The sequence below is a fragment of the Amblyomma mixtum genome, chromosome 7 (genome assembly GCF_055824585.1).
Source record: "Amblyomma mixtum isolate Tamu chromosome 7, ASM5582458v1, whole genome shotgun sequence".
NCBI classification, from domain to species: Eukaryota; Metazoa; Arthropoda; class Arachnida; order Ixodida; family Ixodidae; genus Amblyomma; species Amblyomma mixtum.
In genome coordinates, this window is record NC_143018.1 from 84,266,843 (window position 1) to 84,285,503 (window position 18,661).

Sequence of the window (18,661 nt, forward strand, 5' to 3'; positions counted from 1 at the left end):
CTTTCAGGGACCCTTTAAGAGTGCGAGGAGACGAGAAATTCCAACCCCTTTCATCACTTGACCGTTCGGACAGTGTGCTAGGAGTGTTAAGCGATGTTCGAATTGGTACTCAGCTGTAACAGCACTTATCAAGAACGTCAACTCACGGGTCAGCTTTAGATAGATGAGTACATAGCAGGTACTCCGAGCAAATTCTTCGTTTGGAAGATGAAAAATTGTACAGCGAGTTCGGCGCCTTGGCCACATCATGAAGCGGTTCTCCCCACATGGGAAAGACGTTAGACTTGAAGGGAAACGGAAGTGCTGTAGTTCCGCTGCACGCAGGTGTCTCACTTGGGCCTCACAAACGAATGGCTCCCCATTCATTCGAATCATAGGATGTTTAAGCGGTACTCACACGGGCTATATATCCCTCTTAAAAGGAGAGCGGCAGCGCATCTCGTTAAAGAAATGTCATGCCTTCCAAACGCTTCACGCTTAACCCAGCGAAAGATAGAAGATCTGCACTACCTATGCTAGCGAAGACCGCGAGGGGCGTTCAAAGTGCAGTAAAGTCTGGTCCCCAGTCGAAACTTTAGTTATGTTGTCAAGCGGGTTAGCCTGCTTTATATAAATAACGAGGCGATATATATACGTATATAGTCATCGACGCGACTATACACGTTGTGTGCCGTCGCCTCGAAGATACACCACCAATTAATGATCAACGCAAAAACAAGCGCCTACATAGGAAGACCCCTGGCGCAAATCATGAACCACGTGACTGCCGCAGCGTTGCTTGCCTTTTTCCAGATAACGTTCGATGAAAACCGTCGCACACATACTCATAGTATTCGTTTTGACGCTTCCTTCCAGCTGACAGGTCAACACGGTAAGATGTGCTATCCATTCTGAGAGTTTTATATGCCTTTCCTGTGCGTTGTTAAGGGCTCAAAATCCGCCACTTCCGTTCACTATACAGGGCGTTCCATGTAGTGTCAACGAAAGGTTCGCAAAATCGTGTGCATATGACAGGAATAAAACAATTTTTCCACTCATTACGAGGAGGCGGGATTGGTTCCTACAGGTGCACCTGTGTGCAGAGAGAGTACAGGGCACAGCGAAGGATCACGTCACCCTCTTCTCACAGCCTGACGAGACACTGGCGTTACGTGCTAATATGAACATACAGGGTTCAGTAGTGTAGCCAGGGAGGGGGAGGGGAGGGGAGGGGAGGTGCCGTTTCGCTGTCAGAGCACCCGCCGAAATTTTCTGAGCGCATCTTCCCCCCGTCCCCCCTTCTTTCGGGCAATTTTTCGCCCATGCTATTTACACACCGCATGCAAATATTAAAATGTAAAGCCGAAAATATGAAGTGTCAGGTTTTTTTAGTAAAAAGGTTCGTATTCTAAAAACCAGATAGCGCCACTAAGCTAAAGTATCGTTTTTTAGATTTTGCGGTGAGCAAAAACTTCTAACCCTTCGGCTTTATTAAACCAGAAAAATGACTGAGATATGGTCTGGGCGAAGGTTATCTTTCTTGAGATATTGTCTGGGCGAAGGTCATCTGTCTGATAATTGTTTTCCGGCCGCTGTACAGGGTGTATTTTCTGGTGTAAGTGACGTGACAACGGAGTGGCATGTCGTTTAAGAAAAGTGATGAATTTTCCTGCGTAAAAATTAGTAGCTTACAGAGGGGTTTGTGTTTCACTGTATTTCGTTGAGGCGCCAATCGTGACTCAGCAACAGGAGGTGAGAGAGCAAGCGACCAATCAGAGACAAGGACATGTCGCCGCGCCACCGCTTCCAATCTCTCCGAGCCATACGGACCATGCTCTACAGCTTCGTCGTACATGCAGCGCGTATTTTCATTTCAGGGATAGGGAATAGGAGCGCCAGTGAAGCGGCAGAATTTGCCCTGAACTTTTATGTGGGTCACACATGGAACTGAGTCACGTAGGTTCCAAACCTCCTCCGGGGCTTATAAGGCATGGGAAGTAGGGTGAAGAGAGTGACAGCTTCTGCTAACAACGAAATACCTTTCGCGCTTCACAGAAAAGTAACAGCACCGGGCCAAGCCATAAGGGACGCTGTAACAAGAAGCGGTCGCAATCTGGGTAGACACAACTGAGTATGGAACTTGAAACCCCAGATGGCACAATGGGCTCTAGGCTCGTCATGTCGAGTATAAAAAATAAAATAAAAGGAGTTGCCATTCTGGCCGACGTAACTAAGTATGGAACTTGGAGAACCGGGTAGCGCAATAGGTTCTAGGCTCATCATGAGGGGCATAAATATATGGTTGACAGTGAGAGTGTGGAATTAAAAAATCGACAGTAATGACGTATTGAAAGGCAAGAGACTGGAGCCAAAGAGCAAGCTATTAGGAAGTGTGACACAAGCATGGATGACAAGTTTAGAGGACAGGCGGCAACTCGCGACTCATCATATTTGAAGTACAACGCCATACACTTTATATACTCGTATTCATACAGATGCAATTTAACTGCTTGAAAGAGGAACACAAAAGGAAGGGCTCACTGCAGAAGAAACGTATTAGAAGAGAGTATGCTCTTTGGCGAGTCGGTGTTTAAAACAAATTAAAGGTCTACGAAGTAAAGCAGAGCGCAGAATATATCGCCGCAATTTTCAGTGTGTAAAGGTGGCTCTTTAAATTATAAGAATATTATTCTCGTTTAGACCCCACCGTTTCCGAGATTATAGGCTTCTTCCTTGTTTGGAGGCAAGCAGTGTGCAAAAAGAGCAGCGACTCAGCTCAGCTAGACCAGGATGTACGCAGCGACAGTACGGTTAAACTTGATTGCACCTTGTCGTTTAGCTTGTTCCTCTCCGGCTACGTCCAATGTTTAGCTCTGGTTGTTATCCCCCCGTTGCGTCTAATCGCGGCTACATTAAAGACGGGACATTTGTTATGCAGCAAAGTTTTACGCATTTATTTTATTTCCGGTTCTTCGTCTTGCAGTTGAAGCCTGGCTTCTTTCAGTCTCTACAACTCACTATCCATATCTACCGACGGCTCCACCGAGCCGCCTTCAATATATATGTACAGCTGCACCAACCCCCCTCCACGTACGGCGCATGCACACAGTTGTTGCAACTGGGTTTCGCCGGCACGCCGCGGCACCGGATCCTCCAATGACGTCATGCCAGATGGCGCGGCGAGCGGCGGCCGCCAGCTGCGGCGGTTGCTAGGCAACTGTTCAATATCACGTTGCGGCCATGCCGAAACTGGTGCCAAGGCGAAACGGCGAGACTTGCTCGTAATGTAGCTCTCGCTAGAAAAGAGCCAGAGCAATTGACTGAAAATTGGCCCAAATCAATTGAATGAAAAACGCTCCAGAAAGGTTCGCAAACAAGTAAAAAATATCGGGACAAGAGGCAGCTGACGGTGCTACGCATGTTACTCTTCATCTGTCCCACTGCCAGAGCCCGCGACTTGGACGAGACGAACTTCCGCGGAACCGGATGCTACGTCCTGTTTGTGTGCATCATCCCGGTGGTCCTCGGATTCCTCGGCCTGGCGCTGATCTTCTTCGTGAGCCGTGAGTGCGAAACCGAATTCCCGGCCGCTGTTGGTAATACTGACGCTTCCAGACTCGACAACCTAAGTTGATCGGAATGCCCAGAATTGAATCTTCTACAACTGCGTCCACATAGACAGTTCCGGAGATGCCACTCTATCGTTAACGCTCTTTTGCTTAAGATACGCGCACGATATCTGCGCTGTTTTCATATAGGTCTCTCATGACTTTCGGATTGGATGGTGCTCTCATTACATTTAGGTAACAGAAGAATGCGGCGAATGCCTTCTCGGCCAATTTTTGTTCTGCGGCTCAACCCACTCAGTTAGGCTCTCTCAGCAATTAAACTGATTAGTCTGCCCCGGTCAGACGGAACTGCAGAAATCTGACTGCTTTTGGAGTTCAGCAGTGCCCCATTTGGTCTAGAAAAATCCACTGGAATGGAGGTGCACTTGTCACTTGCATAATGGACGCATTAAGGATTAAGTAAAAAACGTACCTTGAGACGAAGAACAACATGGGAAATATCAAGTGGAAATCTGCTGTTAGAATGATTCTAAACCACAACACGCGTACGTTTTTGCTGAGTTTCGGGTAGCACATTAGCACAACATAGAAACAAACCATGCATCCATATCCATTTCCGTCAGGGGATGTGCATGACTTAAAACGGTGTCCGTACGCATTAGCGCCTTTTGTTACGGTTGCGTGTACGATCTGAATAGGTTCCGTATGTTCTGTATAAAAAACACATTGCGATTTTATATGGAATTCCGTACACGTCTTGCAGACACTTAATGGAATTAAGGTAATCGTCAAACACAACGTTTCTACAGGGCAGGCTCTACTAACTTAAAAAATTCGAGTTGCGGTTGAAACCTCTTTATTGGCTGAAGCAACGAACGCCTCCCGTTCGCTCTTGCGTATTGGCTGAAGCACGGCGACTGCGGGGATGTGCAGTTTCTAAACATGAAGGGGCGAAATTGCAAAGATGGTTTGGTATAGTTTGCTAGCGTATAGAGGAGGGTTAAATGTTCGGATCCTGAAAATAGGATATCGGGCATGCCGTTGTATAGGGCACTGGAATAATTTCGACCAACTGGTGTTCTTCAATATGTGCCGTTTCAATATGTAGTTCAATATGGGGCCTCTGCGGCTTGGATTCGATTTCATGACTTTTTGATCAGTAGGCGAACATTGTAACCACTGAAAACCACCCCTGATATTGACTACTCATAACAGCCTCTGTAGAAGCAGGTATTTACCGATATATTTCGCTAATGAACACACTGACGATTCTTCTGTGCTTACTTTCAGGTCTAGGAGGTGAAGATAGTACTAAAGGTTGGTAATGCATACATTTACCTTCGACGAAAAGGCGATAATGTCGAAAATGTTGAAGTAAACATGTTGCGCAATATGGTTAAAACAGCAAGACTTCAGAAGTGGAGCCTCTTTGCTACTGGCTTTAATGCGTCGTTTCCAAAGTGTGCTGGGTTACCGTCACTGTGGCTCTTATGAGAGAGGCAAAATTTTGCTGCAGCAGAAAGGATCGAAAACATTCAACTCTAAGTTTGCTGCAACCCCACACTTTATTATTGTGTGTCATCGCTAGTTTATGTTTCCATCAAGTCAATAACGAAGAGAAATTGCTCTTACGATTTCCGATGCTATATCTATGCCAATTAACAGAGGTTATAATATACCGTTTCTCTAAGCGCAAAGGCTCAATTTCACAATTCGCTGACACTCGTTAAGTTTTCTCAGAACGCCATAAAAACTCTTCCTTCTCTTTGCACTTAGTTTATTTTTCAATTACATTTAACTCCACCCTCCGACTTTTGAAACAACAAATCACCGGTTCAACATTTTTCAATGTGCTACACAGAGATGTAGTACATTTCCAGGGGCATCATGTCTGCCGCGTCTTTGCGATACCACCTAACGACTGCGCAGTAACAACATAGTAAAAGAGGCATGATATATGTATATAAAGTAAAAGCTTGAATACGTACCAGTTGTTGAAAGTATTAATGACAGCTTCAGTGTTTCTTTAGTCTCGACGGATAAAGGTTACGAAGTGGACAACATTTAACTTTCGCACCAAATATAGCATGAATATTTTTATATGCTACGTATAAGGACATGTTTGTAACAATGTCTTTTCTGCAATAAACAACCCGGAGTCAAGAATCTTGTGTACTCAGGAGAACTGTATCCTCACTGCCCTAACACCACCAGGAGGCCACGGCGAACAGCTGCAATCTGTGACATTATCTTTTGACAATGAAAAAAGCTCGAACGCTTACCACGCTCATTCACCATCAGTTTGGAGCTACAAAATATTCGAATATCTAGCCGAGTAATTTCGTGCTCCACTCAATGTTCAACCTAATGGCCGTATCCCAACACTACGGTAACTGCCTATGAACGCCTGAGCTAAAATCTAAAACACAGACTTTCAATTACGCGGCTGAAAAAAGCTCAAAGACATGTTATTCATCACAGGAAAGCAATGCCACATTTGCCAAAAGCAGGATGCTCATCGCCTCACCTTTTTATTTCTGCGTCATTTATTCTGTTGCGCTCACTCCCTGCTATTGCCATCCTATGCGAACAGCGGTGCCGACGAAAAAAGCGGCCAGATGAAACCACTATAATTTCTACTCAACATATCCACCTTGTGAATCAAGCGAATAACATAAGGCCTTCTGCCTGCTTTTCAAGCATATCCAGCGACCAATGACACTGGATTAATGCGCGGGCTCGGGACGGGCCGGAAAATCTTTTTGTTTCGTCACTCACAGCGCTATGTCAAAATATCTTCGGACACGAGCGCCTGTCCGCGTTGGCGATAAAGAGTAGTTAGAAAGAAAAGGCACAATATTCAGCTGCTGGCTGCACTACAGAGGCGTTCCTAGTGGAGTGTTGTAACGGCTGAGACACGGCTTATTTCCACGATTTGATTTGCCTACTAAGATACACAGCACCGCTGGCTTGAGCTGCTTGAGGTATCAGAGGGCACACGCCGTGAGATCTACCTGAAGGTGCACCTAATTTGCTTATTTTTGTGTTACAGCTCAGGACTGGACATTTGAAGGTCCATGATAACCGCTGGCGAAGGACCATAATTCCATTGCACACGATTAACCGTTTGTTTCAAGATACACTTACGAAAAAGACATATCTACGTGACGCGAAACTCCGCAGGAGAAGAGCACACTGGTTCAAGACACTTCGGGTTTTCAAACACGTAGTACGCAATAAACAGGCGCTTTTTCATTTTCGTTTTGAGAGAAACGCGGCCAATGTGGCCATGAATTCAACCCGCGAAATCGCATATTCTTAAAAAAAAGCCATTGCAATGGCTAGAAAGTCCTTGTGATATACAGACATCGCGGGCCGTAAGCGACGAGTGATTAAAAATCTAGAGTTAATGAAAAGTATTTGCAGGATGAATCAACCCTTTTCATTTATTTTTCATTACTTCGGGGCCACTCACACACAAGATCACTGTTGAAAAAGTTGAGGGAACGAACCTGCCTTGTCTTTTCTTCCTTTTGTGCTTTCCTAACCAATTTTTTTATTTTTCTAGTGTTTTTGGCGATTGTAGAGCCTTTCGCGGCCACCTTACTTTGTGCAGCAGGAGGCTAGTTTCGCTCAGTGAGCAATTTACCTTTTGGAGCAAAAGCTCCACTCTCCAAGTTGCAACTTTCAGGGTCAACAAGGTTTCACTTTCACCTTGAGCCAGGCTTCACCCCATGGCTAGCCACAGCTGGAGACGAGCTCCGCCTGCGGCGCTCGCCTCGCCGATGCGCCGAGCCTTCGCTGTATCACGTGACATGACCACGTGATTAGCTTTATATAGCGCGCGCCTCGCGGCGCTCGCTTCACGGGGCTCGACTTTGCGGAGTGATGGCGGCCGCTCTTTCGCCCGTCTAATTAGATGCAGCTGAGTTAAACCCCAGCCATTTTTTTAAAGATTCCATTTCCGACGTCTTTCTTCGCTCCTTTGACAGTGGTGAACAGTTATCAGTGCTTATATTACCTCAATCAGAGACTCATACCTGATTTCCTGATATCAGGCCTACGTCAGAGGGCGTTCCATCTAATGCCAAAGGGATAAAAGTCGGACGTAAAAGCTATCCCCACAGAATGCCTCTGTCCGTATCTTGTATGTTTATTTTCGAATTCGCCATTTTGCACTCATATTTTACAGCCGCGCCCCCATAATATGAAATCTCAAATCTAGCAGTGAAGATTCCCGGCCTTGGCCTGAAAGGCAGCGCTGAACAAGGTCGTCTTAAGAAAGGAATAAACAGAAAAAAGAATCTAAAAATGAGCACCCTATCACCTATCCACGCCTATTGTACCTTCGTGCAGTGCAAGCCTACAGGCCCTTCCTCATCTGCCGAATGCGCAGCCAGGACCTCTGGGCGGACACAGTCTCGGCCGCCACCAGGTTCTGCTCTCACCTCATCCTCACAGTCACTGGGGAAGAAGAGGAGCGCGGTGAGCCACTTACATGCTTTCAGAACTGACACGGTCGTCTCTTCTAGACCTTCTAATAAATCTCTCCACGCACTTGGGACACGACCGCACTGCAGTGACGTCATTGTTGTTAAGGCGAAAGCCTTCCTTGGCTCATGAGTGGCATGGACGGAAGTTGCAGCCAGAGGCTATCCGCAGAAGTGTCCGCTCGAACTGTCAGTCATAAGAAAAGACAGTTGGGGTCAAGATGAGAAACGAATCAGGGCCGCCGGCGTGCGAGACGCGGCCGCTGCCAATCCGCCACGACACTTGACCTTTGACGCTCAATAAAGGCGTGTCTAATGAGAGCACAGTTCTTAAAAACGTATCTTTGAGATATCTTCCAAGGCTTGCATGAGTAATAATCAGCTTGTTAATTATATTTGGCAATCAAGCCAGTCCCAAATTCCTTACGTTTCCGGTCAATTTCCACTATGCTTGGCGTGCAGTCGTAGCGCCATCATGCGGCACCTTCTGAAAATTTCCCTCGCATTGTACGGCGCTGCGGACCGCACTCAGCTTTCGCATTTCCGCTCGTAAAGGGACTTAAGTGCGCGTCATAAATTTTTTCTTATGTCGAAATCATTAGAAAGATATTTGTGGATGTCTCTCTTTTTTCTGGCTCTATAGAAGCTTCTGCTGGAGCATGAACATTTGAATAGGGATCTGCCTGGTTCGGAGGCGAGTTAGAGATAAACGGCATTTACACTCTAACCAAAGTCCCACGAGAGAACGCAGTCGCTCAGCGTCGTTTCGGTGAGCGACTGGGTACCTTCTTCAGGTGTGACTGGGTAGGAGCAAGTGACGCGCTTTTAACCTTCTTTGGGTCCACTGCCACGGTTCCGGGAAAGACTGCAGCCTCCATGTGAGTCATATGAGTTGGGGTTCGAACAATGCATGTTCGGGGGGGGGGGGGGGGGGGCGTGGGGCGGGTGGCGACTTTACAGCATAGGAAAGACCATGTGCATGCACTAATCGAAATGACACTTTGGTCTAGTTTCCATAATCTGTGCCTGTTTTGTATGCCCCAGGACTAAGCTATTCCTTGAATTGATTGGGTTTGGCACATTCAAAGGCAATGCGATGGTGCAAGTCCTCAGAATGCTTCGCGACTGCGCTTCGCACTTAGGCGAAGTTTCGGACATCGTTCCTGCGCTGGCGAACAGTTTGCGGAAAATTCTTCTTAGAGTAAAGATTAAAAGCGCGTCTCTTGTTGCTACCCGGCTAACCGTGATGAAGGTGCGGAGTTGTCAACGAAGTGTCGGTTCTGTCATGAACTTCGATTGGTGTGTCACTGCCTTTCGTCTCTAAGAAGCTTCCGTATACGAGTAATATATAGCTGTTATATGCTTTTCTCTGGAGCGACATTGTTTAACTGAGAGAGAGAGTGAGAGAGGGAAAGGCAGGGATGTTAACCAGAAAGGATTCATGTCTTACCTGCCAACTGCTCTCCACCTCGCTTATATTCTTCTGGTTATTTTACTTTCGTGGTCCGGATCTACGATCACTATCTTCCGTTAGAAGACGTATTCTCTTAGCACATGCTGCGCCTCGCTGCCAGCCGTGAACTGCTTTTTCCTTCCGAGACTGATGAGCATTACTTTTGGCCGTATTAATTCTTAGAACCACTGTTCGGCTTTGTCTGTCCCAGTTATTTATGATGTTTTGCAAATCAACCACCGAGTAACTGAGCAACGCAATCTCATCAGCGAATCGAAGATTACTGAGGTGTTCTCCGTCAAATTTCATCGCCAACTGTTCTGACTTCAGGTCTCTGAATATGCCCTGTAAACAGGCGGTGAACAGCACTGGATGGATTGTGTACCTGCCTGCCTGACACGCTTGTTTACTGAAATTTTATTGCTGTCTTCATGAAGGACTACGTTGGCTGCACAGCCATTATAGATATCTTCCCGCATTTTCACATAAGTCTGTTCTACTCCCCAATTCCGTAATATAATCTATGAAGGCTATATATAAGGGTTCGTTGTATCCTCCGCCTGTTATATTGTAGTAGTCTTATTAGTCGGGACTTTTATTTTTGTATCAGAGAAAATGCGAGCGTGATCCTGGTGTTCCGCGACATTGTATACCAAAATACTTGCCTATATCTTAAGCACGGCTATGTGGAAAAGACAAGCTTTCAAGCTTAGGTTCTTTGTCTCCCCATATTTTTCTGGGCCAGTCTCCTCAAAAGCCTCTTTGTGACACTTCACCACATGCCAGAGTGTACTCATGATTGTTAAGCATAGCCCTCTACCAAAGTCAATCTCTCTTATTCTTTCACCCGTATCGCTGCTCTCGAGCGTGGTAACTCCGCTCAGTTTTCGGAATGTCCGTTTCAGTACACCTCACGTCCTCCTATTCGCGTAAAGGGTTTTCACGAATAAACGAGAATGCGTAACGACGCTAAAAGGGTTCGTTCTGCAGCAGACAGTGACTCGTAGCACTCATTCCTTTTCTCGTATGCGCACGCAGAGAGGAGCCAAAACGAATTCTTCAAGGGCGCCCTCACTCAGTCCAGCGTCTATCTCACCGAAGAGGCCGCCCAGTGCGCCCGGACGCGTGTCGCCGATCTCGAGAAGCACATCGATTCCCTCAAGCTGAAAGGGTTCGAGTTCTACCTGCAGGGGAACGAGAGTGCCTCCGCCACAAAGGCGTGCTTCGACCTCATCGACCAGCTGGTCCAGTCCAAAGGCAAGTGGCCAAAGTGGGGGCACAATGCTGAAGGCCTTAGGGACAAGGAATGGAAAGCTTTAAGCTATTCTGTCTATTTTTTTTCGAGAGAGAAGAAGTGATAGCGAAATGTCTGCGATGCTTCACTCCCCATCTCTTTTCCAGCACTCCCCATACATCCGCTGCGTGCATGCTATCCCCAGTTGACTTGGGCCATTCCTAGGTAGAGGCGATCACTACAAAGAGCGCCTACGATCGAGAACGCTCACTTCACGGCACGATGGGAAAACAGTCTGAATGGCCAGGAGAGAGGAAGAAGCACTTGTACTGCAGCGAACTACAATCTTCGTTGAAACGTTCTGTATCAGTCTCGGATATGCATTTCTGAGAATAGGTACCGTCTTTGCCAAAAGTAGCCGGGCAATGGTGGTTTGTTTCTCAGCCGCGTAGCAAAGCACTTATGGCAACCCTTTAAGCTGTGAATCTTGGTACAGTAAGGTGGACCCTTGTTCTCACCTTTCGACTCTTTTCTGTTCTTCAGGGGTGCCGTAAAGGCTCCGTTATACGGTTGACAAGCAAAAAATTCAGGGGGCACTTTGACTGTCTAAAGTGCGTAGAGGCGAAAGCGTTTTTCGGACCACTTTGACTGCTTCTGTGGCACTGGTGGCGTCACAAGTAATTGAGTGCTAATTACTAAGTGATGAGAAATCACTAATTAATGGTTAATTACTGATTAATGCCTGAATACTAATTAACTTATAATTAATGCCGGTTAAGCTTCGCCTTTAGGAGTGGAACGCCACAGTGTATTGTAGCGCTGCCAGGGAGTCCACAGAACACCACCACCCGTTCCGCGCGATGAGTGCAACGGTTTTTGAGGAAAGGAAATGGCGCAGTAATTCTCTGTCATCTCGGTGGACACCTGAACCCACCGTAGAGGAAGGGAGGAAGTGGGAGTGAAAGAAAGACAAAGATGGCCGGTAATGAAGAAAATGAAAATTGTATTTGAGGAAAAGAAATGAGGCAGTAACTGTCTCACATATCTCGGTGAACACCCGTCAAAATTCAGGGGGGGGGGGTGCACTTCTTTGACCTAAAGTGCGGTCACTGATGTGTGGTTAAGATGTTAAGCTTCGCCTCTAAGAGTGGAACGCGACAGCGTCTTGCAACGCTGCCATGGAGTCCATAGAACCACATCGCCCATTTCTCTCGTCGGTAAATTGGTTTTTGAGGAAAGGAAATGTATCTGTCTCTCATATCTCGGTGGACACCTACACCTCGCCGGAAGGGAAGGGAGGAGGATGGCAGTGAGCGAAGACACCGTATTCACTAGACGCGCCTTTGTTCATACCGAACCATCCAGCTGGCATGGCGGAGTGGATAGCATGCTCGTCTCGCACTCCGAAGACCGGGGTTCGATTCCGGAGCTCGACCAATTTCTTACTCGGTTTTATTTATTGATAGGGCCTGACTAGAACAGTTAATTAGGCTAATTAAGTAATTAAGCAATTAACTAAGCTCAGTCCCACTTAATTGGAGCATCACTATACGATCCCTTCAATTGGTTGCATGGTTACTAGCCAAAGTACAATTGGCCCCGTTTGAAATTCGCGCACTGTGACGTCACGACCGTTTCCACCAATTGAAAAGCGTGACATTTTCTGTCGACAACTGCTGCTTTCAACGATGAGACATTAAAGGCTTCCGCCTTAAAAACCTGCTGCTCGGTTACTTTTGGAAATGGGGGTACTCGTTGAGAAACGTAAAGTACAGGGAAAAATCTCGGGTACGCATCCACATTAGCCAGAAAGGAGGGAAAGAGTGGCGACCGCGAGCAACATTGTTTCCGTGGTAACCCTTGAAAAGAAAAGCGTCGATCGCGTTAGTGAATGCTAAATCAAGTACATCGCGCTTGCTCCTTGTGGTTTCCGTGCCATAAGATTGCTAATGTGGTCTCATAAAAACGACGTTTTACAAAACAGCTCTATGGCGCCCGTTCCTGGCTTGCGCGCCGCCGTCGTTGCCGGCGCAACCGACAGCGTTATAGCAAAGCGAAGAGCACGGCGAAGGATGAAAGTAGGACGACAGCAAAAGGATGGAGAGAATAAAAAAACGGGGGGGGGGGGGGAGAAAGGCGGAAACGTAAGATGGAAAGGGTAGAGGGGAAGGGTACGGCAGGGGCAGGCAAGAGAAGTTCCCCTCAGTTTGCGCCTGCTGTTGCGTAATGAATTCCTAAACGCGTTTACAGATAGCCGTCATGCCTGGAAGGTGCTCCGCAACCACCTGCACATAAGCAACTGCGGTGAATGCGGCAGCCGTCAGATGCCCCCAAAACCCTCCGTGTCAGGCAGCACGGGTTGTGGGGTTTGCGAACAAAATTGTCGCTGCGTGGATGATTTTGTTCGAGTCAGCGTAAGATCTAGCACAAAACTGCTAGTCGCAACTTCAGTCCGCCATGGATCGACGGTCTAACCGTTAACCAGCGCATACAGTGGCTTCTACGAAGGTCGTTATGGAGTCCACGTCGTTTACCATAGGAAGGGGCACGTGCTATTCTGAATGTGCGGGAGACGCGTTTCGTGGCCCGCTCCCAAGGATGCCGCGTCCTTAATGGCTTGAGCGTTCCTCCTTTAACCAGGGAGACAAGCACGTTGCAACCCGTTCTCGCCGGAAGCACCAAATGTGGGAGAGGACGAAGTAGCCGGGCAAGGGTTGCACCATGCCGCTCAACACCCATGACGATCGGTCATACAATGTTATAGTTTAGCCACCGCGGTGGCTCAGTGGTTATGGCGCTCGGCTGCTGACCCGAAAGCCGCGAGTTCGATCCCGGCTGCGGTGGTCAAAATTTGATGGAGGCCAAATTCTAGAGGCGCGTGAATTGTGCGATGTCAGTGGAACCGCAGGTGGTCGAAATTTCCGGAGCCCTTCACTACGGTGTGTCTCATAGCATGAGTCGCTCTGCGATGTTAAACCCCCATGAACCATGAGCCAATGTCGTAGTTTAGAGGCCCTGTGCGACAAAGCGGCAATTCTTCGCATTGTACTATTCAGGGTAGCTTAAGCGTACGTAGTCCATGTTTTCTGACTCAGTGTACCGCAAAATCAAACTGCGCTCAAATTTCTCAGTTCGTAATCGTCGGTCATTTCTTTATCAACTTCAACTCGTCGTTCCACTTTATTATATACGTGCTGAAGCGCTCGAAACACCACCGGACTCATCTAAAGAGCTTGGTAGCTGATGTCAGCGAGCATCGCTGGCGTCGGTTGTGCGTAATTGCGGAGTTCTATGGCTGGTATCATACGCGATGTCGGAACCTCTGCCAAGTTTAAGCGGGACTTCATTTCAAGTAGCGGGACACCGGTGATGGCGGTCCATTTGCAGGCAGTTCGAAAACAGACAGGCGCGCAGCGATAACCATGGCGCTGGGACCAACGCGCATCGTGTTCTTCGTTATGGGCATATACATATTGTAACGTGGCGGCCAGCCGAAGAATGAGACGTGGTGAACCATGACCAAGAGATGATTTAATGGCTGCTGGCCTAGCGCGAGCGCTCCGTCCCGCGCCACTGCCAGCTTCGTCTTCGTCACACTACCCGGGGCCTCCGAGCGATCGTCCCGATCGGTGATGAACAGACGGCGAAATGACGATGGTCTTGAGTAGGGGGTTGAACAGTATGTAGAAGATGATGCAGTGCTGGCCGCCACGATGAGAAACATGAGAAAATGAGTCCCGGTCCACGAAGCATGCGGGCTGTAGGGTGCCAGGAGCTGACGGCCGAGGCCCTTGGACGCACCGAACGGCAGGGGCAGGGGGACGGTGTCCTCATGTGTGGGCAGGGTCTTGGGTCGGTCGGGTCTCGGGTCGGTCGGGTCTCGGGTCGGTCGGGTCTTGGGTCGTCGTGTCTTGTGGTCCGGGCGGGGGACGGGGCTGGGGTGAGTGGCGAGGTCGGTTCAGGTCAGGCGGGCTGGGGCATGGCCGGGCGGCGCGGACCAGGCACTCACGGCCGACGTCCACGGCAGGCGCAGGACACCGAAGCTCCGGGACCAAGATGGCGATGAAGGTACCCCAGCACCTCACACCAAATGTAACGCGGCGGCCAGCCTAAGAATGATACGTGGTGAACCATGACCAAGAGGTGATTTAATGGCTGCTGGCCTAGCGCGAGCGCTCCGTCCCGCGCCACTGCCAGCTTCGTCTTCGTCACAATATACTCATTTTTCACAGAATCCCGCAGGTGTGCCTCGTACATTAAGCTAATGTGTGTCGGAGATCAGGCGATCTCGAGAAGCTGCCATCCGTGTTCATGTGGCCAAATTGATCTGGAAGCACTCGCTCTTGTCAGACCTAGAAGAGCCATCTCTACTACCTCGCCCTAGGCGACCGGGCAAAGATTGGTAGGCATTCACCAACAAGTTCATGCACTCTGCTCTGCTGCGGTAAAAAAGCGTCGCCTCCAGTGTCGTCATATGGTCATGTGAGAAACAAATTATCTGGCATTCGCCTTCTAGAGTGTTATCAAGGTTTGGCTGAGCCATAAGGGACCAGTGGCATGAAAACTTAGAAGCTCCTGACTGTATGCCACCTCCAGTCACGTGTGTCGGAAGGTCCTTGTAAATGCGTGTATCGGAGAGCAGTCGAAAGTGGTGCAGGTCTTTTTTCGCTCCGTTTGCAACCTTTCACTAAACCACACATGAATGGCGTCCTTCATTTCTCCCTTGCAGCCCCGTGAAGTTTCAAGTATTTTCTCGCAGGTAGACGCTACAATTAACGTCGCGTTCGTACTAGGCTTCTACAATCCTGACCATGTACATGAATCGAGTTTTTCTTGACGGCAACTGCACGCAGGATCGGACTCTGTCATCCTGCGCAGCGGACCATTCGGGGTGCAGCTCAAGGCCAACGTATTAGCCAACGTGTACCAGACGCACGCTCCTGTGGACTCAACAGGTCTCATGCCGGACACCACTTTCATCAACAACTTCAACAACTCCATTGGGCAGACGGGGGACAGCGCCCCGCTGCGCATGGCAGAGTTCTTAGAAGGCGTGCTGAAGGCGCAGAGGGCGCTAGTCACCGCCGGCGATCCCGAGGTCACCAACTTATGCTACAGCCTGAGCTTTATGGGGCTTCGACTGGACACGCGGTGAGCGAGGTGAAGGTGGCTGCCGGAAACCGACGCCACTAGATTAGAAAATTTCGCCGCGCAAGAGCGACTTTTCAAGTTTTCGAACTGCTCAAGCTTTTAGTGTTGAGATGGCATTGTTATCCGGATATGACGTCATTACAATGTGGCCATAGGCGTTATTTCAGCTATGGCGCAACGGAAGAAACAAAAGCTCAGTAAAGACCGCCACCTCACAGTTTTGATGCCATGCCATAGATATACTATACTTGGATGCGCTAACGGCATAACATAGTTCATTCACGCGAAAAATTAAGAGGAGCGGAAGAGTCGAAAGAGCTTGGGAGAAGCGGCGTCGATGAATGCTAGAAGGACAAGCGAATCGCCGACGTCGCCATTGCCTCCGGTAAATGAGCATTCTGTGCATCGCAGGACAGCGCGACCTCAGAATACGAAAATGTGATGCGGGATAATTCATTGAGGCACTGTGCTGTGCGACATGGATGCAGCGACATTTGGTGCCTCTGCATCCGGAATAATTAGAGCTCTTGGGTCGGTGAATCAAAACGGCATATTCTGATTTCAACTGCGTCGTACAGGTAACAACTTTGTCCGCAATATCATACTGCCGCACCTGACCATCTCCGGCGCTTACAAGCATCCGCCGGATCCGTGCGTGTGTCGCCTCTCAACAGCGTTATCATCTCAACATCGATTTTCAAGCAATTCGCAGCACAGCCTGACTAACCCTTCATTTTTTATTGGTCAAGTCCAGCTTCCATTTTAGGCCCTCACTTGTGACCGCCTGTGGAAAGCCCCGAAAGAAAAAGAGGAAGGGGTAAGGGCTGCGCTTCCTAGAAAAAAAAAACCTCGACACTCCTCTTAAGATCTCATGCATCTTGCCCGATTGGTGGTACCACGGCACGATTATAGAACATAAAGCTCATTTAGCGACGGCCTCCAAGATCTTAGCGGCCGTCTCTTTTTGATGTTTTAAACTAATGCGGTGATGTGATCAGGCGGGCAAGGTTCATGACACTGCAGGATGAGTGCAGAGGCCTCTATTTTCTTGGAGGCGCGCGACACGATGTACAAAACTGAAGTTAAGAAAAGGGTGGTGGTATGGCGTAACGTCCTTTTCAGAGTTTTCTTTTCTCCACGGTCACAACTAAACCCGTCCACGTGCAGCCACTCTCCTTTCACACTGGGACTTCCGAGTGCGCTCAGCAGCCACCCACACAATATGCATCACGAGCTTCGCGCCACATGATGCAGACAAATAAAGTTAGGATGACAGGTAGTTCTATCAAGTGCGCGATACAATAGCATTGCGCCACTTGGCGCCTGAGCATGATCAACTTCCAGTCTTGTGGCGCCACTGTCGGTTAGAGTTGACGTGGCTTCAGGTCTGATGACGTCACTACAAGTTTGGTCGGTGTCATTGCCGGTTCATCCCGGTGTCATCACTTCCGGTTTATGTCATGAGTCGCGAGTAGTTGTATGACTCATGCACCGGTACATAGTTGTCAAACAGCATCTGTCACTTCCAGCCTAGTGACTTCACTTCCGGTCTATCTCATGAGTCATGACTCATCATACGATTCTTACACACATACACAGTTGCCATATGCATCACGACGGCACCCCCTTATTACAAAAGAACTCTACATACTGTTCAGGCTCAAATCCGAGATCATGGCGTCAACTCTAAACGACTCGACGAGCTCCTTATGCTATCGCATAAAAGAACGGCGCTTTAATATTTCTGCGGGCTCAAATGTTGCGCCCGCCGTCTCGCAGCAGCTAGTGCTCTAAAAGGCCCCATTACAGTGCAGTGTCAGTGCAGGCCGCAAGTAATCGAAATTGATCAGACACAATGTAGAAAGCGTTCCTTACAGACCGCGTTTAGTTTCAGGACGTTCAAACTGGGTTAGAGTGCTGTCAAATCCTCGCTTCCCTAGCAGAGCAAGTAGCTCTCCAATATATTATTAAGTACTCTAGAGAGCTTTCTATTTAGTACACTAATTAGCAGTACCCTTAAAGTGTTGAACATTACGCATTGAACTAATGGAAATCTCTGGCAATACTCTAACCCTGGTGCGTGGAACTGCTCCGGCCGCAGGCAGGTGATCGAGTACTCGGCCCTCTGCCAAGCCATGCGGGCTTGCCAAGCGGACCGCCGGCCTCAGATGAACGCCGATAGCCGCTCCCTCCTGGTGAATGTGTGCGACCGCAGGGGCAACAAGTTCAGTTACTCGTACGACGACAACGCCACGCTGAGGGATAAGGCGCGAGCGATCGCCGAGCTGACCAATGGCGCCCTCTGTGTGGCCGCGCACGAAGTGCAGGCCGACGACCTGCGCGGGAGGTGCAGCTCCGCGGCGCCGCTTCTGGTCACCGTGGCCGAACTGGCGCGCTCGCACAACAGCGCCCTCTTCCCTGCTGAGAGCAGCCGTCGCCACATCGTCGAGAACAAGGTGGCAGCTGCTGCTGTTGTGATCCCCTGACACACTGCTGACTGTCCCTCCCTGTTCGGCCGTTGCTGCCCGGGACAGTGTACGCCTAGTCGCGTATTGTTTTCATGCAATCATGGTTGCCAATTTGGATTATTGCATTCTGTTGAGAAGCATTGGTGCAGTATATACATAACGAGAACGCTTAAAAATTTTGGTTTGTTTCAAGTTAAATTTTTCTCCTAATTTTGTCGAGTTAGCGATGTTTGAAGCTGCTGTCCTGTTGTGTACTACATTTAGTGAAGTAATCTCAAAGCCGCTTTATAAACCTTCTAAATAAAAAATAGCTGAAA

General features: G+C 48.6%; 1 protein-coding gene across 1 annotated transcript; it reads left to right on the top strand.

The window, feature by feature from the left end:
* The first annotated feature begins 7,936 nt into the window (after positions 1-7,936).
* LOC149336667 (uncharacterized) lies at positions 7,937-18,362 on the top strand. The gene is made up of 4 exons (XM_089554201.1): positions 7,937-8,033; positions 10,530-10,748; positions 15,579-15,876; positions 17,978-18,362. Exons 1-4 carry the CDS (start codon positions 7,937-7,939, stop codon positions 18,360-18,362), a joined length of 999 nt encoding a protein of 332 aa, XP_089410327.1.
* The last annotated feature ends 299 nt before the right edge of the window (positions 18,363-18,661 follow it).